The 26,885-nt window shown below is 55.8% G+C and overlaps 1 protein-coding gene across 1 annotated transcript; it reads left to right on the top strand.

The window, feature by feature from the left end:
- The first annotated feature begins 9,858 nt into the window (after window positions 1-9,858).
- On the top strand, window positions 9,859-26,885 carry RGMA (repulsive guidance molecule BMP co-receptor a). Its single transcript, XM_036277960.1, has 3 exons — window positions 9,859-10,053; window positions 20,640-21,154; window positions 25,804-26,885. Exons 1-3 carry the CDS (start codon window positions 9,972-9,974, stop codon window positions 26,521-26,523), a joined length of 1,317 nt encoding a protein of 438 aa, XP_036133853.1. The 5' UTR covers window positions 9,859-9,971; the 3' UTR covers window positions 26,524-26,885.

Below are 26,885 nucleotides of genomic sequence, written 5' to 3'. Positions count from 1 at the left end.
ACTTGCGGGGCCACCACACTGGTGGGGTCCTCCCCAACCCCACATCTCATCTTGCTCCCATCTTGCGGGGATTTGGAGCTTCGCTGCGCCTCGATCGCTTGAGCTCTTGGCAGCAGTAAAGTTTTTGTGGTTTGGTATTTGCTCTTTTTTCCTAAAAGGCTCTCCCCAGGCAGCCGGCAGCGCGCGTGGTTGGACAGCCCGGCAAACGTCTCCACTGTGTGCAGGCTGGGAGCCTCCTTTCTCCTGCTTGACCACCTCCTCCCAGGGGCCTGGGACGGAGCCGGCCGCCGGGCTGTCCCGCCGAGAATCCCCTACTGGCCCGACTCCCCGGGCTCCCTGCTCCTCCCGGGAGCCGGGCTTCCGAAGCCAGCCGCGGAGCCGGGAGACGCGCCCAGGGGCATCAGCACAGCGCTTGGTCTGGGCTGGGGTCCCAGCGGTCCTTTGCTTCGAGCGCAGGTGCGCCGGAAAATGCTGGACTCGGCTTGAGTGTCAAGGGATAGGATTCCCAAGTGGTCCTGGCGTCCCTAAATAGATGGTTGGGCCAGTCGGGCCCTGCAGGTCAAGCGCAGGGATGACTCCTCGCCTAGCTCCCTTGGTGGCTCATCCCTGGGATCCTGCTGGGGCAGGGGTACAGGTGTATTTAGGGGGGGGGCGGAGGTGGGGGTGCCATCCTGTTAATGTAATTACATTGGATTTGCCCGGAGATAGAATCAGTTCCCCAAATTGCCATTTTAACAGGGGCCTTCGAGCGGCTATTATGTAGTGTGGTTTCGGAAGGCGTTGGATTGTATTTATTTTATAAATAGGGTGTCTTGCGGACGAATTAGGGGAAATCGCGCCATCTAGAGGAAGTTGTGAGCTTCGAGTGCTCTCTAGGATGCAAAGTTGCATGTTCTCTACAATAGGTATCTCCTGAGGCAGGTGGGAGGGCTGCAATTAGCCTCCAAGGAAGCGTTAATTCCCTGTGTGTCTACAGTAGCACTGAGTCCGAGCATCTGAGCTCAAGGAGATCCATCACCTTCTCCGTCTGGCTTTAGGATCCTCCAGCAGAAATATAACATAAAATGTTACTTGCTGGTAAGAGGATGCCTGTTCTTCAGGCATTTACGGCAGAAATCTGGAAAACCTCTGCACCGACCTTGCTCTTCTCCCGTGCATCACAGACGAGTGATTTTTCAGGGGACCCTTGAGCCATGTACCCTGGAAACGAAATTGGCTGTCCCCTGAAGGACAGCTGAAGGAGAACTTGGAAAGGGTCTCTTACCAATCTGTACAGGAACTGTGTATTGTAACAAAAATGGCATTTTTACATCTACAAAGTAGAGGTTTTCTGCTGCTCTGCCACCACAGCAGGTGACCGGCAAGCCCCCTTTATAAGGGACATGATTTCCAATTAACAATGGGGGCAGTCAGAGCAGAGGAACGCCCTGGGTGGGGCACCCACACATCCAAGGAGCTCCACGTTCTCTGTCATTGGATTTTGCTGCCACCTTCCAGGCCGGATGGTATTAACAATGAGCTGGGTTCTCCCTGTTCTGGAAGGGATGTTGTTTCCTTGTAGATTCGGGTCCTGTTCTGCTTGTGGTGAAGACCCTGCCCCATGGAGATCCTCTGAGCTGCGGGGGTGGTCAGGGAGGTCCCAGTCTCCTTGTCTCACTGTCTCTGCTCCCATCATTCCTTCCCAGGTGACAGACAGGTGCTTACTCTCTGAATAGACATGTAGAATAGCTTGTCTCCCCATCCCCCATCCTGTCTCCAGCTGTCTCCATTTGCAGGTATTTATTTAATAACTCAATATGTGACCGAGAAAGGGTCTTGCGGTCACCTGGCATTTTTTTCAAGGAGGGCTTCTCTGACCTTTGCTGAGAAACCTGTCTGCTTTCTCTTCCTCCAAGCCTCCCCAAGGCCCAACTCATTACCTCCCCAGTGTGTGTAGTAATTTTAGTGCGACCCTTGAGTATGGCTCTCCAACCACCCAGTGTGGGATCAAACACAGAAATTCTTAGACGAGGAGATGTGAAATAAAATGACGAGGGACTGGGCATCTCTAACAGTGGGGACAGGGAGTTTTCAAGCCCCACTTCCAGTGTTCCTGCTTGTGCTGGGATTTCCGTTTCTCAAAGGAAAAACTGATGCCCAGAGAGGTGAAGGGGTACAGCCCGGGTCTGCAGAACTGAAGTGCTTTTCCTTCTGCAGCCTTGCTACCAAATGAATTAAACTCAAGCACTTGCTTTTACCATGTGTGGTCCCCCAATGTGATCATGCCTTGGGAGGTAGGATCCCCAATCTCTCCAGAAGTCTGCCATCCAGGGAAAGGGAAGGGATATTCCCAAGTGAAACTGAGCATAAACAAACTTAGGATCAGAAACCAGTGCAGGCTCGTTGGACTCTGTTCTGCCTTTGACACGGAAAGGCACTACTCCTTCATGAGCATTGTTCTAGGACTTGACTTACAATCGCAAAGGGAAGTTCAAATAACTTATAGGTGTCTGCGGTACTCCCGTGGCTCTTAAGGAGGTGGCTGTGCTTTTCAGACAATATCATTTGTTTATTCATTCAACAAACTGAACATACGTTTAACCTGAAAAAGGGAGGTGCAGCTTTTCCCACCTGTGTGGCATCCAGCCCTATTCAAATGACAGGCGATTCTTGTTAACTTTGACCCAACGACAGCTCAGTGTCGGCCTCCCTTCCCTTAGCTGCAGAGCTATGAAGGAGCAATGAACAGGGCAGTGGGAAAGACTGAGGACCGCCTCACCCAAGGGTGCATACAAGGTCAGGCTCACCTGTAGGCATCGTGAAGTTCCCGATGGCATCCCCGTCTGGGTCCAGACACACTCCTCATCCCTCACTGCCAAGTTTCGGAGGTCATTTTGTCCCCAAACAGGGGATTCGTGGGAGTTCATGTTTTGCATCAGTCAGTGCAGCTCAAATAGTTTGATAATTACATTTCAACATACTGATTTCATTTTTTTTTTTTTTTTATCCTCACCCGAGGATATTTTTCCATTTTTTGTACAGATAGAATGGGAGGGAGAGAGAGGAAGGGAGAGAGAGTGAGAAACTTCGACGTGAAGGGACACATCGAGTGGCTGCCACCCGCATGACCAACCAGGGCCGGGGACAAACTGCAACCGAGGTTCGTGCCCTTAGCGGGAACCGAACCCGGGTCTCTCCGGACTGCAGGCCGATGCTCTAACCGCTGAGCCAAACTGGCCAGGCTCAACATACTGATTTCAAAAGGCCTCCCTCACTGTCCGGAAGCGTACCTGGTTTTGTATGTTGGGTAGCTCAAGATCATATAGTAAGAGAAAGTCAGATGCCAGTCTCTTCCATGCTGTGAGGGTTTCAGGTGCTTTTATGTTTCTCTGTTGAGAGCATTTTGAGAAAGGAGATCCCTAAGCTCCAAATGTCTGATTTCTTCATGAGTATATAGATGCAATTGGCAGTCGACTGACTTTGGACCTGACTGGGGATATATTGCCCCTCTGAGCCTGGGCCAAGAGTTAGTGAGGGCAAAGTAAACCCAAGCCAAGATGGTGCCCAAGCCCTCCCTTCAGGGCCAGTAATCAATTTCTAGGGGCAGAAGCCCATCTAGCTTTGAATTGGAGACGTGCTCTGAATGGCTTGTAGTCTGAAGGACTGCAATGAATTGACACTACAGGTTTACCTAAACATCTTGTTGCGTAATACTTACCTGTCATTCAGAGGCTATTAAGTCCAGCTAAGTACCATATGGAAACTTGACCTATAAGTACTATTTGGCATCCAAAAGAGGGAAAAAAAAAAGAATTCTATAACTATTTCAAGTTTACTATGGTTTTAGGGGACTGGGGGAGATTGCAATGAAACTTTTCTTAAAATACAACACGTTTGGATGTTTTTGTTTCTGGAAAACAGTATATCTCTAAACCTATTCCCATTTCTAATTCATGATCCATCGTTACACATACAAGGCATATTATTTGACTAACAATAATACAAATCCCTGGGTGAAGAGGAGAAGCAGCCGTGGTTTGGTGGGAAGACCACTGGAACTTGGCATCACAAGGCCTGGGTTGAGCCTCTCTCTGCCGTTCATTCATTCATTCATTCATTCATTCATTCATTCAATTCCTCACCTGAGGACATTTTTCCATTTATCAATAGATAGAGTGGGAGGGAGGGAGCGAAGGAGAGAGAGAGAGAGTGAGAAGCATCGATGTGATAGAGCCATACCTACTGATTGCCTCCCGCGTGACGCAACCAGGGCCAGGGACGAACCGCATCCGAGGTACATGCCCTTTACTGGAATCAAACCCACGACTCATTGGTCCGCGGGCCGATGCTCTAACCTCTGAGCAAGACCAGCTAGGGCATCTGCCATTTATTTTCTTGGTGGCTTTGATAAGTCATTTGCCATCCCTGAGTCTCAGTGTCCTCATGTATGAAATGGAGATGGCTAGACCCATCATATAGTTGAGACGTCTCTACAGTTATGTGGGGAACTTTGTCTCATACTGGGAGCTCACCAGAACTTGAGTATAACTGATAATGCACTTAGAGCCCACCAGAGGTCAAGTTATCTAGGAGTTCTTGGGGAATTTTGCGTATTTCCTCCTGCTTCCCACACACACAACGGCTCTAGCAGGATCAGGCGCGTGGTAGACACTCTCTTATAATCCAAACAACGGTTCTTATCCATGATATAAAACTAATATTGGCAACTACGTATCAACACTTTCTCCATGACAAGCATCTGTACTAAGTGGTCTATTATTGTATTAACTCATTTAATCCGCACAAGAACCCTGTGAGGGAGCTAACGTCCCAGAGTCTCTGTTTAGGCTGCATGTTCTCAGCCAGCACGTTCTGTTGTCTCTCAGTGTGACAGTGAAGAGATCCCCTTAGCCTCCAACAAATGTTAAAAAGAAAACCAGGGAGGTAGAGGGGAACTTCACATAAATTTGACACATTATTCTTTCTGGATTGGCGCTCTTCCCCACGTCCCATCAGCTGGGGATCTTCTTTTCTTCAGCTTTGCATAAGCCATTCTAAACAATTTTGAATTTGATGAATAACTTGGTTATCTGTTCCTATTGCTAAATGTCTATGGTATTTGTGCTTGGCACCAAATTGTTCATTAATCCAAATACTCCAGCCTTCTGCTGGTTGAGAGAGACACACAGACTCACAGTCAGTTCAAACCCTTGCCTTTTGGTGTGTAAATGGTTCCAAGCCTGGTTCTTCTCCCAGGAACTTACTGGAACGGGCAGAGGTAAACACTGTCTGTTCTCCATGACACGAACCTGGTGCATATTGACACGGATACCCAAGAGCTGCTTTAGGACAAGAGGTGACTAAATGTTTGTAAGGTGTGGTGTCAGGTATGTAGATGTCTTGCTGGGGATTATTACTGAATCATGCTGACACTGAAGCACAAAGCGTCACTCTTCGAACAGCATTTCCACTTGTTCAGCAACATGTTCATTTGGCGAATTCATTTGGAAATGTTACAGTTGAGGCTCCTCAGAGTTAGGTGTGGGCAAAGCCAGCTAATTACACAGCCAACACCAGTTCACTGGATCCCTAGATGTGTGGGATCCCTAGAGCTAGAAGAATACCCGTCAGGTAGCCAAGCCACAATTCTGCAGACAGAGAAGCTGAAGGTCTAGAGATAGGACAGGACACCCAGGGGCTACAGAGCTACAGGTAGAGTCACCCCATATCCTGCGTCTCTTTCTCCATGTCCACTGCAGTGTCTAGAAGTCTCCATCTCAATGCTGATGACAGTTCAGCAGTTCACTTGCTATCACTTTCATGCATGGCTTCGTAGACAGAAGAATGTTCAAGCTTGTAGACCAGATAGTAGGTGTGCCCCTGAGTCTCAGACAAGAGGTTCAAGAGGAAAGTGAGACTTTCACATATGAACCTCCAGTGAAACGCTAGTTTATAATCCCTGCAGGGAGACATGGGAGAAGTATCAAAAGAGAAAATGTGGCTGCTCCAGGTGCTTACTGAGAAGCTCCGGGGTCAAGAAGGAGCGGTGTGAAAATGTGGGAGGGGGAGGTTTAAATCCAAATACCAGGGAAGTGCAACCCCAGAAACTGTTACAGGTCACCAGGAGGGCTCCAGCCCAGCCCAGGCTGAGGCTAGGGGAACGAAAAGGGAGTCCCTGCATCTGTGCACAGCCAAAGGATGGAGTAGGGTTAATAGAGACAGACGACCAAACCTTCCCGTGCCTGGGAAGGAGTTAGTGAGCCCATTCGAGGTGGCATGACAGCCGAGAGTCACCCAGACCTGCTGGTCAACTGGGTGGCTTCTGGCAGGTGACTCTCCTTCTGCAATGGAATTTGGGATAAGTGAGTTGTCTGACATCCCAATGAGAAGGGAGAGCATTAATGTCTTTAAATGGGAATTGAGGTCCCAGAGAGGAGGTAGCTGTGTAAGGCCATCTGGCATCCCTCATATGAACTGTCTTATATTGAATTCTGTCTGTACATCTGTACACCCCCTTTGGCTGGTGAACTCAGTTCTTCTTTGACTGTTTGGCTCCTTCCATGATGGAAGGGTTCGTAGGACTGTGTAGCTGAGAAAGGAAATGAGGTAGGACATACCCACTGGGTAGGGAGCAGACAGGAGATTGCTTGTTGTTTTTGGTAAAAATGATTGGTAGTTAGATGGCTTGATTTGATTGACTGATTGATTTCATATGTGCTTCTGTCTCTCCTGGGACCCTCTGGAGGTAAGGGACCAGTGATAATTAAAGATGCCAGTGATACCTAGTGGCCAAAATGAGCAACTGTCCTTCCATACCATGCCTGTTCCCAAGGGTACACACGCTGGGCCCCCTGCCCACAAAGGGAGCCCAACCATCTAGGAAGAGTCATCTTTAATGACTTTGGTGGAATATACAATAGAAAGTGATATTACCAAGCACTCCTTAAAGTCCCAGTTAACTGGACAAAGCATAACGCACTTTATAAAAAGAGACCATGAAACCAGACCAATCTGCTAGCATTCTTTGAGGAGGTAGAAGCCGGCCTGGAGACGAGGGAGAAACCCAAGGATGAATTATGTTTAGACTTCCAAAATTCCTTTTGACAAAGTCCCCCCCCCCCCAGGGTCATTTATGATAGTATGTTGTTCCAGAGTGGGGGGATCGCCACGGACCAGCATTGTTCACAGAGGCTGGAAACAAACAAACAAAATAGGATAAACAGGTACTTTTCTGGATGATGAATTATAAACAGTGGGGATCCCCAGGGACCACTGGTGCTCCCAGACTTGGTTTAAATGTTCATATTTCATCCGAAGGGGAGAATGCTCTGCCGGTTCCAGGCCTGCAGATGCAATGGAAGCTCTGGAGAGATGGCAAACGGATGGTGATTAACCACGAGACAAGCTTAGGCATTAGCAAGAATATGCATATTAAGCTTTTGCAGGGGCCAGGCTCAGTTAATGCATTTAGAAGAACATCATCCAAATTACCAGAAAATGGACTCTGTCCAGTCTGTTTACAGCCATAAAAGGGATCCTTAGGGGGATCCTGGCCAAATGTTTGTTTGCTAAAGGCCACGCAGGACCAAGTGTTCAGAAGGTATCTGCCAGGAGGTCCAGGCCACAGCCTAGGACAGAAGACGTAAGTGGTCAGATTAGAATAGGAGCTGTTTGTCTGAAGTCAACTACACTTTGCGTTTCTTTGGCAAATGACGTGCCGAGTTCCAAAGCCCAACGTTTCAAGAATTTCTTATTTTCGCAAGGAGTTGGGGAGTTGTCAACAAGCTGGTCGGTTTGGCCAGTAAAGATAGGCTCATCCAGGTCGACACAACCCCATACTGCTCTAATGGGGCTGGATTTCCCTTGATAGTCTCAACCATGCAAAAGCCAACTCTACACTTTTGTGATGTCCAAATTCACAAATTTCTCCTTGTGAGAGAAAAAAAAAAAAAAAGCCCTTGGCATTACCATTCCCAGATTATTTGTTTCTGCCATACAAACAGTTTCTCCTCTCCAAAGGAAGGGCAGTCAGTCCCTCAACAGGAGCTCCTGTGGCCTAATGCCCCTCCCAAATTGTATTATCAGCCTGAGCCTTACAGAGGAAGAAATTGAGGTGTAGAGACCAGAGGTCTTGCTGTTAAAGGTCCACTCTTGGGCCAGGGCAGGGCTGGAAGAGGCTGCTCTCAGGACTTTCCAAGTCACATAGCCTCTCCGCTGTGTTCCAACCCGGAGATGCTACAGCGATGGTGGTGGCGGATGTACTGGTGGCAATGCTAATGGGTCCCTTCTCTCTCATTAGTGGGGACGCTTTAGGCCAACTTGGGGCAGGCGGAATCCAGCAAATGGTGTTAATGGGTGGATCTGGAAGGAAGGTGCCTCTGTGCAGTCTGCGCCTGCCTCAGTGTGCCGGGGCAGCCCTGGGGTTCTGAAGAATACATTGTTGGGTCTGGCCCGAGGATGGGCCAGCTTTGAGAGGAGTGCCATTCGAGACCTGGATTTCAGTGGGCAAACCTGTAGCCTTCTGCCAACCAGGTTTTCAGATGAAGCTCACTTTAGGGGAGTGATCATTAGATGCAGCCTGCCAGACAGCCCAGCTGTGGCCGGCATAGCACAGCTGGCTGGAGACTCAGTGCCCTCTCTTACCTGTTGGGTAGAAGCCGGAATCAGAAGTATTACCCTTTGGGTCGTGTCTTCAGACTTAGTGCTCTCTCCCCTTGCCCAAAGCCTGCTCCTCCAGCGAGACTCCCCCCCTGGCAGGCAGGGGCCCTGCAGCCTGTGTGGCCTCCAGCAAGTGAGGACTGTGATAGTGCTTAAGAGAAACATCTAAATTGGATAAAAACTCAGAGTTCTTTTCCAAAGAACCAGATGAGTAGGCTGGGAAGTGAGGTGAGGGGCCAAGGGAGGAATTGGTTTGACTAAAAACACTTGCTCTGGCTTATTTGTATTCCATCCAAAAGATGTTTCTCAGGGGAAGCTGCCAGCCTCTTAAATATCCCAAGAGCAGCGGCAGAAGAGCTCCAGGACTTTGGGAACCTTGGGGAGGAGACATTTTTCTCCTAGAAAAATAAGCGACCAAGAGAAAGAAGTCATCACCCTGATGTCCCCCCAAGAGCCGCCTTGGTGGCAGCGCCCTGAGCTATTCGAGGACTGCTGTATCCACACCTCCGCGGGGGTGGCAGTGGTCCTGCCTCCCACGGGCTCGCAGGCCCCCCGCTCCCGAGTGCAACCAGGGCAAGTCGCAGGGAAGCGGCGCGGCGCTTGGAGGGGATGCTGGAGGCCGCCGAGCCCTGGCGGGGTGGGTGGCCTGGGTGGCCCGGGGCCACGGCAGGCGGGCGGCCTCGAGGTGCGCTCACGGCCGCGGTCCAGCGAGCCATCCTGCCTAACCCCAGACAACTGGGAAGCGGATTTGCAGCCTCTAGCACCGGGGACCCATCCGAGGGAGAGAAATGAGAGGCTTCGGGACGGCAGTCTAGTTGGAAAGGGGACCTGGGGTTCGTCTCCAAGCACAGTCTCTACTTGGGTTGGATATTTTGGGGAAAAATTAGGAAGCGCCCTGCCTTCCTAGCGCTCTGGAGGGCCGGCGGGCCCGGGGGCTGAGACCTTTCTGCGTGGGGAGCCGCGGCGCGCCCTGGGTCCTGGGGTCCCCGAGGTCCCCTCGGCCAGCACCGCAGCCAGACCGCCTCGGTCCCCGCCCAGCTTCCCCACCCCTCGCGGGCGGCGCTGAAACCCGAGCGCGATGGGGCGGGCGGGCGGCGGCGGGGGTGGCAGGGCCGGGCTGACATTGGAGGGGACCGGGTGATGGATGGCGAGGGCGGGGCGCGCGGGGAGGGGGCGCGCCGGGCGCCCGCGGCCGAGGGGAACCGAGCCGCCCGGCTCGCTGCTCCCGCCGGCGGAGCGAGGCTGCCCTTTCTCCGCAGCGTGATTGATTTTCTGCTTTTCTTTTAAACTCTTCTTCCAGGGAGAGGCTAGTGGTAACAGGCCGAGCTGGATGGATGGGTATGGGGAGAGGGGCAGGACGATCAGCCCTGGGATTCTGGCCGACCCTCGCCTTCCTTCTCTGCAGCTTCCCGGCAGGTAAGGCATTGCCCGGGCGCAGGGACGGCCGGCCGCGGGCCTCCTCGCAACCCTGGGCCGTCTTCCCGCGAGTCAGAGCTGAAGTTCGGGGGCGCCCCCCTGGGGGATCCGGCCTCCCATGTCCACGGGTCTTTGTTTCTCCCACGCCCTGCCGAAGGCGCGGCGGATGCCCTTGGGGACCCAGGGTGGGGACCCTACTCGGGCTGCGTTGAAAAGGGGCAGGACGGAAAGGTCGTTGGGGCCGGAGGCGCCTCCTACCTTCCGAGAAAGGAGGGACCACGGACTCCCTCCTTGGAGGCCCTGGAGGAGGGGGAGCAGGGAGCACTTCCCGGCTCCTCTCCCACCAGTTTGCAAACCTGCCGGGTGCCCGGGGTGGACCCCTGGGCGCCCCTGAGATCCTAGCCAAGTCCCCGACGTCCTCTCCTGCGGGATGCGGTCCCAGCCCCGCGCGCGGAGCCCAACGGCTCGGCTCAAACCAGCCTATATTCCTGCTTGATAACATCCCGCGTCGCCCTGTTTGTTTTCATTGTGTCAGAAAGGGAGAGAATTTCAGAATTAAAGCTGAAAAAGCCCATCTGTTTCCAATGAATCCCCCATAGTTTTTCACAATGTTTTTGGCAGATCGCTGCTTTCAAATTCCTCCGAGCCCGGACCTCTTGTTTTTGTTGGGGGAAGGGAGACCAACTCCACAGAGAAGCATTTGTTCGTTCCCAAACGCTCCAGTTTCTTGACTTTTTTTTTTTTTTTCCCCTTTCAGGGGGAGGGGGAAGGCACGAAACTTAAATCCCTGCTCTGTTTTCTTTATAATGTTTCATAAAACTTTATTTCATTTTTGCCATATGCTACTCACAGCTGGGAAACACCAGTTAAACCCTTTATACCCTTTTTTTTTTCCCTCTTGCTAAAAATACAAATAAATCCAGTGTCACAGGGCCAAAGGGTTCCCTTCGCAAGGCAGAATCTCCCAGCCGCTCCTATTGTGTTGCCAGGCTCGGAGGTGTCTTCTTGCAAAAATGCGAGTTTGTTTCGCTCCGCAGCCCAACGCGGATGCACAGCCACGGTGCACCACAGGCTTTGCAAGAAAGGACTTGAGTTAGACTGGGATTGGGTTGTTTTGTTTTGCTCCTCAGCCAACTGGGTTTCAGGAACTGGCAGAACTGGGCCATCCAGGCTGCAAATTGTGGCTCCTGGCAGGGGGCACCTTGCAGGCAGAGTGAAGGGCCAGGGATCAGTTTACCTTCCCGCCTCAGCCCTGCTTGGGGTGCCTCTGGCGCCCTCCTGGTCCAGCCCGCCCAGGTCACACTCAGCAGCTGCACCCCCAAGAGCCCCGCAGAGCCCTACCTTGCTCCCAGCCCTGGATTCCCCTGGAGAGGCCCAGGCCACGGACAGGGGGCCTGAGTGTCAGTTCCCCAAAGAGCCCGTGGACCTTCTGGGCCCTTGAAAACCTCCACAGTGGGTCAAGCAGCAAGGAGTCCTATTCCCCCACCACCACCACCCCCTTTTTTAAAAGGCAGTTTCTCCGAGACAGAGGGGTCTGGCTGAAATGGCTGATTTCATTCGCTCCCAAGAACTCAAAAAAGAAAATTAAAAAATGACCCTCTCCTCCAAAAAGAAGCCCCCCTTTTGGAGAGCAGGAGTTTACATGTGTGTGCATCTCGGTTTGGTCTAGATAAAGATCCAGCCCGTTGGAAGTTTTATCAGATGGGTTGATAAATGGCTTTTGTCCCTTGGCTGCCATGGGGGATGTGATCTCAGCTCCAAGCTGAAATTGAGAAGGGGGGCTTAGAGGCCCTTAAAACAACACCTTCCTGCTCTTAAAGTGGCAGCGCTTGTTAACTTCTTGGGCCAGAGAGGGAAGAAGGGCTGACAGAGGTAGTCAGAGGCAGGAGGGAGCTGTGGGGGCTACTGGTGGTATTTTTGTTGTTGTTTTTTTATTATTTTATTTCCCCATCTTTAAAACTTTTAAAGTATCCCCCATAGTCTGGGGAAGGCTGGTGGGTTATGTAATTCACCACCCGAATTCCATCACTTTTGTTTCCAAGAAGCCCATTTCTTTTTGGCTTCAAGGCTGGTAACTCAAACCTGGCAGATCGAGCAGATAGCCGCGGCACTGTCATGCCAACTGGCTAATGTTTCTTCTAATTTGAGGCCTTAACAGCTGCATTTAGTCAAAATTGCCCACCTCACTGAAAACCGAGCCTTCGGGATCCCCAAACTCGATACACTGGGGGCTCCGAAAAGTCGTGTGCCCGAGAAACCCGGGTCAAAAGACAGTTTGTGAAGGAAGAGATGGAACGGGCCATTTCAGCCCCAGAGAGGTGGACTGTCATATCCTTGGATGCACTGGCGGAGGGGCCGAGAGCAGGGTGGACGTTAGAGGAAAACAGGGGCTCTGGCAAGGGGGAGGCGCAAGGACACTCAGCGACCCTTGTGCCGTGGCCTCTGCCACTGCAAACAGGTGGACCGCGGCCGCGGTGGCCCCGTGAAAGCATAGGTTTGTTCGACGCGAGTCGGCTTGAACGACTGCCAGGAGCAAACCCAGGGGAGTGCAAATTAAATTGGACGTAGTTATGTGGAGAAAGACTCCTTAACTTCTGCTAGACTGAGCAGATTTGTCATTCAAGTGTGTTTACGTGGACTTGGTCCACGTTGATGGCGCACCTACTGTGTTCCTGACTTGAGTGGCACTCGGGGCCTCGTCAGAGCTAGGCTGGCATCTGCCATCAGGTAAAGGGAAGGGGTCTCTGCGGTGTCCCTCAGGCTGTGAGGGTGTCTGTTTGGCCAATGCTGTGTCTTTAGTGGATGCACAGAGTAGCCACGTCTAGCCGGGGAAGTGGGGGGCAGAGAGGAGGGCAGAAAAGGCTCCTAAGAACAGTCTTCCACAAACAGTATCCTCTTCAAAATGCAATGAAGAGATACTTTTAAAACTTTGAAAGCATTGGCACTTTGAACACAGATTTCTGAGGAACCCATCCAAGGCATGTGCTCTCGACGTGGCTGGCGTGCCTCCTGTAACCACATATGGCCCTTCTGCTCCAGCATGGTGGCTCTCACAGGGTGGGCCCGGGACCAGCCCCATCTGTCCCCTGGGGACTTGTTAGAAATGTAGGTTCTGGGCCCACCCCAGACCTGCTAAAGCAGATACTCGGGTGGGACCCTGCAGGCCATAGCTTAACAGGCCCTCTGGGGTGTCCTGGTGCACGCCCAACGGCGAAGACCACTGTTCTAGGACTTACGTCCTGCAGCCTTTCGGTTCTTGTCATTTTTCGCTCTTTACTTTTAAAGTGCAGCTGTTTTGAAAATGCCAGTCTTCGATGGGGAGACCGAGGCCCTCTGCAGGGTATGCGTGCGCCTGTGCTATCGCTGAGATGAGGGTATTTCTCTCAGAGCTGTTCAGGAATGCAAGCGCATCAACCTGCCTGCCGCATCACTGCCCTCCCAGTAGGACTGTGTGTCCCAAAGGGAGAGAATGAAATGATGTTCAGATGCAAGAGCCAAATGGCAGCAGGACCACCTGAGGGGCTGGTGGTGACGCAGCAGGTCTGCAGGGTAGGGCCTTGCCTCCCAGGGAGAGTGGGGTGTAAAATACACAGACAGCGGCTCCTTCTCCTTCGGCCTGAGGGTGAATAGGGGAGGGAGGGAAGGATGTCCAGTCTTCTGGGCAACCTCTCTGCAAGGTTGGGGAAATTGCGAGCAGTCACTCCAAAGCTCCAAGGAGAACTGGAGAGAGGAGGTCCATGCACATTCCATGCACATTCCTGTGGAGGTGAGACATTGGGGTAGGACCAGTTTACATTTGGGGGGCATGTGGCTCCTGCTAAAAATCCTCTCTGCGGTGAAAAGTGCAAGGCACATACACCACCACTGCCCCCGACAGAATGAGGCTAGAGAACCCCGACTTCATGCTTTGGTCGAACGAAGAGGTAGCACGTGCTGGTTTCAACTCAGTATCATGTGCTTGGCTCAGTGCAACCTGCCAAGGATTGAAGGCCCTGTTTCTTCTGGAGTGACCAGCCCATCTGAGTTTACCCAGGACTTCCCTGGTTTAAAATCTGCAAGTCTCTCTGTGCTTAGAAGCCATCTCTGTCCTGGGCACACCCGGGTGGTTGGTCACCCAAGATTCCTCCCCTCCTGTCCCCTGGACTAGTACCTGCCTGTGCCTACTGGGGACCCCACGGCCCAGGCCTAGGTGTGAAGTGGGCCTCTCCGCTCAGTGCGGTCACTAGGCTGGGCCTCCTTCCTCGCCCTTTCCTGCCCGTTCTCATTGTCACTTTGCGACAAGCAGCCGCCCAGCCCCGGGACCTGCTTTCTCTTACCCCCGCCCTCACCACGTTGCCAAATGAACTGCGGTCTTTATTCCAAAAAACTTTTTTTCTGATCATAAAAACAATACTCATTTTTAAACCTAAAGGCTGAAAATGATAAGAGGATGTAAACAACCCAAATTCTACCCTCTCACAGACAACCGCCACTAATGGACATGCATGAAAGTTCTCCGAGACATAATACCTTTCTATCATTCTCTCCCAGGGATGGTCATCTGCAGGAGAACAGTTGTTGAGGCTCTTTCATTTACTGAGTGGTTGCTCTGCTAAATGCTTTAAATGCGTCACCCCATCAGATCATCACACCTTCCTCCTGAGCATCATCATTCCCACTGAGGGATGAAGAGACAGAGGGTCAGAGTGGCTGCCTGATAGTACACAGCTAGTTAGCAGCAGAGCCAGCGGTAGAAAGAACCCAGACCCCGGCCCTTTCCGATGCAGCTGATTTTGCATAAACACACTTGGTAAATTTGCTATGTAGCATATTAGACTTTGTACTATGAACATACAAAGGTGTTTAAGGTGGGGGACAGTTAAGAAACAAACTTTGGAGGTAGGATTAGGTAGCAGAATGAGGAGTGGGCCCGTTTTCCATGGATCCAGCATTCTAGCCACCTCCTGCGACTCCTCTTCGCTCCCTTTCCATCCCCGGCTTAGCATCCCAAAGAAGATGCCACCCAGCCATACATAGGTCAGGAAGACCAGTTGGCAGGGCCGTCGCTGTGCAAATCTGCTCGCGTCAGATTATGTCTTTTGGGTTTTGCTTATTTATTCATTTCACGCGCCATTTCACCCGAGCCGTCAGAATACTGAGATGCCTATTAAAGTCGCCCGTCCCTCTGCGCCCAGGTCCCTGCAGAAAGGAGCCCATTCTTGCTCCCCATGCTATGGAATGTCCCAGGCTCACAGGCTCACAGCCGTGTGTGCGCCCTGGGCACGTGCCCAGCTGGCCTGCGTTTGCCCTCCCACTGCAGGAGGAAGGCCTGCCTGCTGATGGTGGTGAGGGAGAAAAGCCACTTCAAATGAATGTTGACCTGGGCTGCCGAGCAGATGAGCCCAGGGCTGCTGGAGGCCGAGCCAGGATGGAAAATTAGCATCTCTAGAGCTAGCCCTAGACTCGGGGAAAAGGGTTATGCTTTGCCTCAAAGCAGAAAGACCAAAGTGCTCGCCAGCAAGCTTCAGCACTATCTAAAAAGTGGTGTCTTTCTTTGCGCATGACCACCCTGGGTGCGGAAGGAACCCCGGTAGCTCAGTTGTCTGCCCTAAGCCAGGATGGTATGGAAATGGAATCCTGTGCCTGGCCCTTGCCCACCATGGGTCCCTCCTACCCAGAGAAGCCCTGGGCTGCCTGACTGGCAGTCTTGTTTGCTGTTGATCTGGCTCCTTGTGGGAGCTGGGGGAGGGTGTCCAGTTTGTAAGCTGAGGTGTGCCCTCTTCTTTGGCACTCGGCATGGTTTCTTGCAACAAGTTGGCATGTGTGGAGGCTGGGGCAGAGCAGCCCCGGCTGGGTGTGGCCTGGGGGGTGGGGGGCAGTGCCTACTGCCTCAGCTCACTGAGTGGCATTTAGCCACCTCTGCCCACACTTGGCAGGGAGTTAACCCCCGGCTCCCCAACCCACCCTCCTCCTCTTCTGAGTTCACTTGAGATTCTCCGAGAAAATTCCTCTGCCTCGTTCTTTCTCCTGTAGGCCAGTTCCTGGAGGGAGCCCCAGAAAATTCCCCGTGCCTTCAAGGGGCGGAGTCACGGGCTTGGTCAGTTCCCCGGGACATTCTGAGGCTGGACTGGGGAGAAAGGCCTTTTCAGAGAGGTGGCCATTTCTGTCCGTCCGTCGTTAGGTAAGCCAGTGTCTGCTGTACCTGGCAAAAAGTCCAGCCCGCCACCTGGGTGTGTCCCTTTCGGTGTCTGATGCCAGACACCTGCATGTTTACGTCAGGGTGATGGAGGGAAATTCCTACAAGAGTGACAGACAGGCGGCCTCGGGCATCTGTCAAGCAAGGGGACTCCAGAACATTGCCCAGGGCAGTTTACCAAATATTGGCCCTAGATCGGTGTGCTGTCCCCTCCTAGACTCAGAACTAAGATGACAGAGGGTGCAGAATGGCCCCTTGCTCCTGCTGCTGCTGGTCTCACACCGGCGAGGCCTGTGGGGCTTCTTAGCTGGTGCTCTCGCCACACCCCCCAGGCCCGCAGGCCGGCTCCCTGCTGAGAGAGGGGCCTCAGGGTCCGTTCACTGCTGCCGTGTGGCTGGGCAGTGAGCACAGGGGACAGGGGGTGGGACTCGGGCTCAGCAGCCTTTCCACAGAGGCTGCGCAGTGAGTCCCTTACCCTCTGCGTGTTTCTATTCCGATTGGAGCCAGCACCTCTTAAGTTACACTGCGGCCGGAGTGTTCCGGTCATGCCGTGTGCTCGCTGAAGTTATCCAGGGCCCCTGATCAGCTGGACCTAACCTGAAGCCCCGAGAACAGAAACCACACGGGTTTGTCCACAGAGGGATCTGAACATAGGGGAGGGTCAATGGGTGGGGGAGGGAAAAAGCCATGAGGGGTCACTTAGGCACACGGAGTTGCAGGAAATCGTCTCCACCCCTGGAGCTGGGGGAACAAAAGGAGAAGCTTGGGGGCCCAGGTTGGGGAGGAGGGCCCCCTGCCTGGCTGCTGGCAGTCCTTCGGAGTGCTACCAGTGATGCTGGGGGAGGGGCACTGCCCAGGGGTGGTGGTGGGAACAGCCCGGGGACAGAAGGGAAACCACTGAGCCACTCCAGCCTTCCCTCCTCTGTCTCGGGCCCCCTTGTGGTGGAACCTGACAGGAGCCCGGTGACAGAAAAGGGTTTGCAGAGTCCCAGCCCACACAACAGAGGACAGCACAGCGACACTGAGCGGCATTCGCTTTGCAAAGGGCACAGCGGACCACGAGGCTGTGTCCGGCCAACCCCAGCCGTGCGGGAGGCCCCCCGTGTTCCTGGGCCCTTTCCTGACCTCACCAGGCAAATCCCACTGCCCTTCCAGACCCGACAGAAATGCTACTTCCCGATACCCTCTGTTGCCTTTTAGTATTCAGACAAAACGTGTTTGCTGTGCATTCTGGGAGTTGTCATGGCCCCCTCTACCTGAGCACAGGAGCTCCCTGGGGCTGCTTCCAGAACTTTCAGCAAGTCATGCAAGTTACCATGCAGGCCACAGAGTTGGCCACCACCAGCTGGGCCATGGGGCTAGCATTCCAACTGAGCTTTACCCCTTTAAGAAGAGGCAGGTTTTTCTGTTTCCTGGCTCACCCCACCCCTCCTACCCGGCATCTGAAACCTGATCTAATCCCTTTGCACGCGGGTAATTTATTGGTCTATTGGGCTTTTCTTGGTGGCAAATTGCATTGTCTTTATTCCTGGGTTCGGGCTATGGAGCGGCTCACCGCATTCCTGAGCCTCCTTCTCAGGACCCGTCCCTCACACCCCCTCTGCGCACAGTAAAATAAGTTTTATTGGGCGTCTTTGTCATGCAAACAAGGCGGTAATAATCAGGCTATTATTCTGAAAGATTGGGCTTGATTAACAGTTCAAAGGAGGTCTCTGAAAGCAGCTAATGCCACTCTGGTGCATAAATATTTCCATCCTGCTGGGGCTGGTGCAGCTCGTAGTCCCGCTCCCTGCCTCCCTCTTTCTGTTTCTGAGAGGCACTGGGTTGCTATTTAAAGGACAATAACGAAGCCAGGCAAGCTGTGTGGTTGTGATTTGCTTCTCTGCTGTGTCTCCGGCCACGAGGGAGGCAGTCTGGAGCTCCACCGCCCCCAAATGTGAACTGTTACATTCGTGGGGTGCCGTTGAGTGAGGCGTGTGGGAAAGGATTCCAGCACGAACCTGAGGGGCCCCTGCTCTCGGGAGACTCCAGGGCAGGAGGTGGCACCTGAGTTGGGGTGTCGCGGATGACAGACAGCTCGGCCACACCCACAGAGCCGCCAGAGGGTGGGGCCACAGAAGGTGCTCAGGGAAGCTGAGGGGCTGTCTTCAATATACAGGATGCGGCATTTGAGCCTTTTCTGTGTGGCCCTACAGAAGGATCGAAGCCCCGTGGCAGGTCCTGGGAGCAGATGTGGGTCCACAGCTGGGGCATTCCAGAGCAGCAGGGACCAGCCCTGCCCTGGCACAGACTAGTAGCTAGAGGCCAGATGTCCACCCGGCAGGGGTGCTACACGGAGATTTCCTGCCCTGGAGGCTGGCCGGAGGTAGAAACCAGTGACCTCTGCCCCCAGGTTCTAAAACTCCATGGAGCATCTTGAGAAACCAGCCCAGAGCTTGGTCACAAAGTGATCCTTAGGGCTCTCGATAAAGTCAGTTGCAGAGAGGAGCAGAGGGCTCTGGCCCTCATTGCACGAGTCAGAAGCAAAGGGTCTGATGGTTGCCCAGGGTTCACTCCACACCCAGTAAGTCTGGGAGACCCGAGTATAGGCATTGCCTGCGCCCCACCCTTTACCCAGGCCAGCCACTGTCTTTGCAGCCTCTGGGTTCTCTCTTTGTCCCTCTGTAGCTAATCCTGAAAGTCCTGGGTCAAAACAAAGCAGGCACAATGGACTTCAAAGGAGCATCCGTCTCTGTGTGGTGCCCTTGCATTTTCCTGGGCGTCTAGAGTGCTGTCCTGGGTATGAGAGTTAGCAGAGGCTCCGAGAGCAGTCTCGGCCCGAGGACACAGTGGCCAAGATGGAAATGGAAGCCCAGGAGAAAGTCTTGCTTCCAATCAGGTTCCCGAATTCCCTGGCTCTGACCTTGTTGGTTGTCTTGGATCCATTGAGAGGCGGCAGAAAGGCCAGAAAGGGGCCCTTTGCCTTCTGCAGGGACCAGGCAGGAACGAGACAGCTGGCTGCCTTCTGTCACGCCGAAAGCACCAGGGTAGCTCCCCCTGCAAGGCCGGCTCTTCCTGCCTGCACCAGCCGTAACCAGATCCGTTTCCAGCTCTGACTTTCCTCTCCTTGCTTCTCGGACACTCACGTCAGAAAAAGCCAAGGTTTACTGCCTGGAATTCAGGTCTCATGCTCTTTATTAAAGACACTGAACATAAAAATCAGCGCCTCTGGGATCTCTTTGGCAGGTGACGCCACAGCTGAGAGCTTTTCCTTTTGATGCCGGGCCAGGTTCCACTCCGGTCCCTGCACTGGGGAGGCCTTTGGCCCGTGATTTAGTGGAGTGGACATGGAGCAGCAGGATGACTCCCCGGGGGTCAGGGGGCCCCCCATCTCAGCACCATGGGGACTGCCCAGCCCTGGCATCCCTGACGCCCTTCCCCAAGACCCCCAGGAAATGGCGGCCCTGTGCGTGTCCACTGTAGGCAGACAGGCCCTGAAGAGCTGCGTCGCCGCCTGGAGAGGTGGCAGAGGGCAACGGGAGTCATCAGTTTCAGTCCCAGAGTGTCCCTCTCAGTGGCCTCTTGCAAGCCATTCCCCCACCCTGATCTACAGCTTCTCCGTCCAGCATGGTTCTTGGGCTTCCTCCTACACTCCTAGATGTGCAAGGGCCACAGGTTTAAGCAGCCAGGGACACCTGGCAAGTCAGATGTGTTGAAGCCGTGATTCTCGGGCTATCACGAAGGTCTCAAGGCGCGTGAGTGACTAAAAGTTAACACAAAGCACTATTGAGGCGAATCCAGAGTCACCCCTTTCCGTTGCTTCCTAGCTTTCTCCCCTGAGCGGGGTAGCGAGGGATGGAGCCTCACAGACAAGCGGAGCGGCCCAGGCCCTCTGCCACCAGGGCTGATACAGTAGCATACTAGCCTGCATTCATTGCGTTCCCTCTAAATGCTAGCGCCTTCCTAAGCCCGTTAACACGTCGAGCAACCTCAGGGGTAGATACTGTTACCCACTTCCAGATGAGTATAAGGAGGCACAGAGACGTTAAGTGATTTGCACAAGGTCACACAGTGGCAAAGCTTGGGACACACACTGACACGGGGGCTTCATTCCCTGCCAAATTTCTGTCGCTTTTGCCAAGTTTTGGGGAGATGGCTGTCACAATGGTAACGGGTGGTCCGCGTGCTGCCCGGAAACACTGACCAGCCCTCTCCACAGGCCGGCTGCTGTGGGTCTGCGGGCCTGGCCCCTTGGGGTAACTTCCGGCTGCGCGGAAGAATCTGGACAGCCAAGAAGCGCTGAGCCTGCACTGACTGCTCCTTGGGGGGTTTTCCACCCTCTGCGCCTGTGCGGAGTGGGTGGTGCCGTTTCAGATGGGGTGTCCTGGTGCCTGCGCCCATGCTGACGGCGTGTCCCTCCCTTTCTCCGCAGCCACCTCCCCGTGCAAGATCCTCAAGTGCAACTCTGAGTTCTGGAGCGCCACTGCGGGCGGCCACTCCCCGGCCTCGGACGACGCCCCCGAGTTCTGCGCCGCGCTGCGCACCTACGCCCTGTGCACGCGGCGCACGGCCCGCACCTGCCGGGGCGACCTGGCCTACCACTCGGCCGTCCATGGCATCGAGGACCTCATGGGCCAGCACAACTGCTCCAAGGATGGCCCCACGTCCCAGCCGCGCCTGCGCACGCTGCCGCCCCCGGGGGACAGCCAGGAGCGCTCCGACAGCCCCGAGATCTGCCACTACGAGAAGAGCTTCCACAAGCACTCGGCCGCCCCCAATTACACGCACTGCGGCCTCTTTGGGGACCCGCACCTCAGGACTTTCACAGACCGCTTCCAGACCTGCAAGGTGCAGGGAGCCTGGCCACTCATCGACAATAATTACCTGAACGTCCAAGTCACCAACACACCCGTGCTCCCCGGCTCGGCCGCCACGGCCACCAGCAAGGTAAGAGACGGCTGAGGCTGGGGCGGCCCTGTGGGGTCCCATTACCCAGGCCCTGCTGTCACCAGGCCCAGCGTCACCCCCCTACCGACCCAGATGCCTTCTGCACCCACCATGTTCTTAGTTTCAGTAAATGAACAGATTATTTAGAAAAGAAAGTTCTAGAGGTCTTATCATTGCCTAGAGCGCAGTGTTCCTCAGACTGCTGGGCACCAGCACTAGGGGTTTGTGAAATCAGCTTTCTGGAGTCAGACACCAATAGGTATACGCCTTGTTTGTTTAGGTGGGCACGGTAACGTGAGTGGCACACACACAACGCAGTTTGGAGTGCACTGTACACGGGAAGGGTGTATGTCTGACGACCTCTGGTTTCCGTTGTGTGCGTGTGTGCATGCACGCGTGTGCACACCTGTGGCCACGTCCCCTCCACCCCGGTTCACCTCCCGCACTCTGCCTGCGGGTCTCCCAGGACCTCACGCGCTCAGCCAGAGGGAGGCTGGTGGACTCTCGGAGTCCAGGCAGCGGGGATACTTCTGCCTCCTCAGGGCTGAGGTTCCCAGGCTGGCAGTGGGTCTGTCTTCCCGGGAAGACCATGTTGCAAGGGCGCCAGGCTGACCCACGGGGGTGTTTCTGTTCCTTCCCCTCCCTCCTTGCCCCAGAGGACAGGGCGGTGACCCGGCAGCCAGGAAAACTCCTGCCACGTCCCGCTGTGCCAGCGGCCCTTGCATCGCCTGCGAGGGGGTCTCTTTCCGAGACCAGCTGCCGGGTAGGACACAAGCAGGTCTGCGCCCCATGGATGCCCTCGGCACCCTGCTTTGAAGCCTAGCGGTGGCGGAATTGTGGCCCGTGCGCTCTCTCCCCTGTCCCGTCCCAGCCCCCCGCTGCCATGTCAGGACCCCTCTGCTTCTCTGCAGCCCCTGCACCTACTCCCTCCCACCCTAGAGCCGGGATAAATGATGCAGGAAGCCTAGGGCCGCAGCTTCTATGTCCAGCAGCAAACACTGCGGGAGGGGACCCCGCCTGTGTGTCCCATCCTGGCAGGGCCACATAGGGAGCGACCTGCCCCTCCTGATACCAGGGTGGTATCAACACCAAAAGTGATAACAGGACCAAGAGAGGCATTGTGGTTAATGTCCCGCCAGGCTGGGCTGCGGCCCCTGTGACTGGAGGGTGACGTGGTGGAGCGAGAGATGTTAGGCCGCCTATGGCCGGAGCCTGCGGGCTGGGAAATGTTCCTGGGCTGGGAACCCCCGGGGAGCACCCTCAGCTCTCTGCTGACACACACGAGGGCCCTGAGCCTGCAGGCTGGGAAATGTTCCTGGGCTGGGAACCCCCGGGGAGCACCCTCAGCTCTCTGCTGACACACACAAGGGCCCTGAGCCCAGCGAAGCTGTCCAAACCCCACGTGGATTAATTACTCGTTCCTGCACTCCGTTCATTCACGTGGCTGCCTTTGTCCAGTGCCAGCTCTGTGGCAGGCTCACTGCTGGGCACTGTGGCTGCAGACCTGCCCCAGCAGGGGTGGGAGCACCCCCCTTCCTGTATCAGCTTCCAGAAGGACAGGGGGCCCTGAAGCAGAGCGGATCCACCCAGCCCCTCTCTGCTGCGTCCCTGTCAGCCAGGAGGCAGCACACAGCCTGCTAGAGGCCCGGAAGCGACAGGTCAGTGTCTGTGCACCAGTCTCGTGTCAGGGCAGATGGGGGCCTTGTGCACCTCGGTGGAGGCCTCGTGGCTGGTTTCCAGCGCCTGTGGCCGGCCCTGCCTGTCCTCGTGTGGGGGGGTCATTCACTGATGCAGCAAACATCCCCTGGACACTTCTCTTGTGCAGCGTCTGTGCTGAGGTGGCCTGTCCCACAGCTCCCGGGCTGACACAGGAGCTGGTGCTGGGGCAGCAGGATGCCGCGTGCTCTGACCAGAGCCTGGGGAAGGCCTGCAGTCCTTGCACCGAGCTTGCCCCCGAGGACGGGCGTGAGCAGCTGCAGAGGCCGAGCATGGGTCCAGCCTGGACCTGCAGGGAAGGGAGAAGCCAGGGGCCTTTCATCAAGCTGATGGGGACCTGGGGCTTTTTCAGCCCAGCGGGAGCCCTCTTGCCTGACACCATCGCCTCCACCTGCCCCTCGTGCGGTGCCCCACCAGGGCCCTTCGCTCTCTTCCCGTAATGGCTCTCTCCAGCCAGGTCCATTCTGTGGGTCTTGTGCAGAATCCAGGCAGCCATCTTCCCCGGGACCACCTCCCATGCCTGTCCCTGTCCAGCTGTGCTGGTGGCACCCATGGTACAGGCGAGGAAGCTGAGGCCTGGGGGCAGAGGTACGCGGGTCACACACTCTGCCACGCCGCATAATCCGTCTGCTTCCTCTGACCCCGCCCGAACGTGAGCTCCATGAGGACAGGGGTCTTGAACTGTTCCCACCCCTGTGTGGGTGCAGCCCCTGGTCCCAGGCCTGGCCTGTCGTGGGCACTCCACAAACAGTTGGCGAAGCCGGGTTCTGCCCTGTGCCCAACGCGGTGGGAGGGGAAGGGGGCAGCAGAGACGGGAGCGGCAGCCCCGCCCGTGGCCCCCTGGCAGCGAGCCGCCTGGCTTTCGACAGTCCCCTTCATGCTGTTACTTGTGGTTGAGTCCCCGGCGCTGGTGCCAAGAAGAGCCCAGCAGCCTGTCAGCCTTCCAGGAGACTGTCTCCACGAGAGGGCGGCTCGAGCAAACCCGCCTTTCCTGTTCCAGGGACACGGGTGGCACTTGGAAGGCAGCCCCCACCCCCCCACCCCCAGTGTCTGTGTGGCCCTGCGCACCAGGCAGGGACACCAGAGTCCCTCATCCTGCGCCCCCTCCTTCAGTGACGGGACCACCCAGTGCCCAGACCACCCTGGTTGGCCCACCGCCCAGTCCCCTGCAGGGGGCCTCCACATCAGGGCAGGAGCCCTGGATGGAGAGAAGGAAGCAGCAGGAGGTGGGACCACAGGAAGTCGCCGTTTTTACGGGCCAGGGATGGTGGAGTGGCGGCCGTTGCGTGCAGTTCGATGCAGAAGGCTCCAAGCGGGGTGGAGAGGCTGCGGCCCCCCTTAACACCCCACAGCACCCCACCGGGTGGCAGCGTGTCCCATGTAGACAGCAGAGTTCCAGGGGGCAGTGGCCTGAGAGGTTCTCTCCCAGGTCCACGCGTGTCTCCAGCCCGAGCAGTCCTCCGTGTTAGGGTCACAGAGGAAAGAGCAGGCAGACATCTCTGCCAGGATGATGAGGGAGGACTCACACTCGCTCCCCGGGCTGCTTGTCTCCCATCCTCCCCCCAGGCCTCCCACCCTGTGGGCTTGTGGCCAGGAAAGCCCAGGGACTGGAAACCGAGAGACTAATCCCAGCTCTGCTGCTAGCTGGCTGTGTGACCTTGGGCAAGTTGCTTTACCTCTCTGAGCCGCAGTTCCCTCGTCTATAAAGTGGAGGTAATGTCACCCTCCCCTGCAGTGTCCCACAAGACTAGAAGTAAGAGCTGTGGTACCCGGGACATTGATGCCATGAGTGTGCCCTTGTCCTCGGTTCTCGGGAGGACTAACCAGCCAGTCAGGGGCTCGGCCCAGCCCCGCCCTCGACTGTAGGCTGTGGTGCAAATGGGCCTCCTTGCTCAGGCCCTGGCCAGGGTTTTGCATTCAGTCTGGAGACCTTGTCTTCTTGCAAACCTGCACCTTCCTCCTCTCCCTCTGCCCCCAGCTCCCTTCCAAGGCCTGGGTTCAGGACCCCGGAGGGTAGCCTGGGAGGTCTCTGCTGGCCCCTGCCCGCCTGTGTGGACTTTGCCCCATCGGTGTTTCCTCTGGCACCGTCTTCTGTCCCACCTGCCCGTCTGTCTGGCCGTGGCTTGCAGTCCTTCAGGGATTCTGCGGAGGTCACCGGCCGCGGGAGAGATCGTGTTAGACGGTGGTGGACCGTATCAGTTTCCTGTTGCTGCTGTAACAAATACCATGACATAAGCGGTTCAAACAAACAGACCTTTGTTCTCTTGTGATTCTGGAGGTGAGAAGTCTGCAACAGGTCTTACCGGTGTCACCAAGGTGTCAGCGGGGGCCGGTCCTTCTGGAGGCTCCAGGGGACACTGTGCCTTGTCTCTTCCAGCCTCTGGTGGCTCCAGCATTCCTTAGCTTGTGGCCCTATCATTTGAGTCTGGAAACATAGCCTTCCTTCTGGGGTCCAATCTCCTCCGCTTCTGTCTCCTAAGGATACTTGTGATCGCACCGAGGGCCCACCCGGGTGGCCCGGGATGTCTCCATCTCGCAGGCCTGACCTGATCCCTCCGCAAAGCCATTGGCCCTGTGAGGTCACATTCACCGGTTGCAGGGATGAGGGCCAATATCTCGGGGCCACTATTCAGCCGGCTACACTGGATAATGACCTTTTACTTTTAATTAGCTGTGCTTTGCTCTCCATGGTTCCCCTTTCTATATAGCAAATGAACTGTTTTATTTTCCCCCCTCGGGGCATGATCTAAAGTTCCTATTCTAAGTCGGTGTTTTAGGTTAGAGTAAGTTTTAAAGGAAAATAGTAAGTGCCTAATTGCGCAGGTGGTGCTCAGCGGGGACCAGGGCGGGGAGGGGACGTGCTGGGGCCCGCCCGGGCTGCTGCCCTGCAGTCGCTGGCCCCGCGTAACCCCATCTCTGCTGCCCCCCTGCAGCTCACCATCATCTTCAAGAACTTCCAGGAGTGCGTGGACCAGAAGGTGTACCAGGCCGAGATGGACGAGCTCCCGGCCGCCTTTGCCGACGGCTCCAAGAACGGCGGAGACAAGCATGGGGCCAGCAGCCTGAAGATCACGGAGAAGGTGTCGGGCCAGCACGTGGAGATCCAGGCCAAGTACATCGGCACCACCATCGTGGTGCGCCAGGTGGGCCGCTACCTGACCTTTGCCGTCCGCATGCCGGAGGAGGTGGTCAACGCCGTGGAGGACCGGGACAGCCAGGGCCTCTACCTCTGCCTGCGGGGCTGCCCCCTCAACCAGCAGATCGACTTCCAGGCCCTCCGCACCCTCGAGGGCCCGGGCGCCCACCGGCCCCAGGCCGCCAGCCCTGCGCCCGCCGCCCCCGACACCTTCCCCTACGAGACAGCCGCGGCCAAGTGCAAGGAGAGGCTGCCCGTGGAGGACCTGTACTTCCAGGCCTGCGTCTTCGACCTGCTCACCACGGGGGACGTGAACTTCACGCTGGCCGCCTACTACGCCTTGGAGGACGTCAAGATGCTCCACTCCAACAAGGACAAGCTGCACCTGTACGAGAGGACGCGGGAGCCTCCCGGCCGGGCCGCCACGGCAGGGCTGTCCCCGGCCCCCCAGCTCCTCTCGGGCAGCCTCCTGCTCCTCGCCCTGCTCCCCGTGTTCCTGGAGGCCCCCGCCGCGTAGGACGGCGAGCAGGGCGTACTGCCTGTCCCCGAGCCGGCTGGCACCCGCAGGATGGCTGGTGGCTCCCCGGGGGCCCTCAGCCTCTGCAGGGGTCAGAAGCAGGGGCAGCGGCCGGCCAGTGAGCTGTGGGACGCATACCTCAGAGCTGCCTTGGGCTGTCCGCTGGCAAGGGCTGGGGGCGCGGGGCGGCCCTCACCCTCCCTAGGGCCCTGGACGGTTGTGGTGACCGACTGGTGCTGTGACGTCTGGGACAGTACAGCTGCTCCCCTCCGCCCTCCCCACAGTGTGAATGTGCAAAACCGAGCCCCTCAGGCTGCAGCCCGCCCCACCCGAGGCCCCGGGCGAGGTCGAGTCAGCTCCCC

This window comes from Molossus molossus, unplaced genomic scaffold (assembly GCF_014108415.1).
Source record: "Molossus molossus isolate mMolMol1 unplaced genomic scaffold, mMolMol1.p scaffold_m16_p_24, whole genome shotgun sequence".
Classification (NCBI taxonomy): Eukaryota; Metazoa; Chordata; class Mammalia; order Chiroptera; family Molossidae; genus Molossus; species Molossus molossus.
The sequence above is the reverse complement of the archived record's forward strand: the minus strand, read 5'-3'. Positions and strand labels throughout refer to the sequence as shown.

Bases quoted from the DNA above. Each gene is read 5' to 3' on its own strand.
- RGMA (XM_036277960.1), top strand. From the start codon at position 9,972: ATGGGTATGGGGAGAGGGGCAGGACGATCAGCCCTGGGATTCTGGCCG. The intron at 10,054-20,639 runs GTAAGGCATTGC...CTTTCTCCGCAG, and splicing joins TCTCTGCAGCTTCCCGGCAG to CCACCTCCCCGTGCAAGATC. The intron at 21,155-25,803 runs GTAAGAGACGGC...GCCCCCCTGCAG, and splicing joins CCGCCACGGCCACCAGCAAG to CTCACCATCATCTTCAAGAA.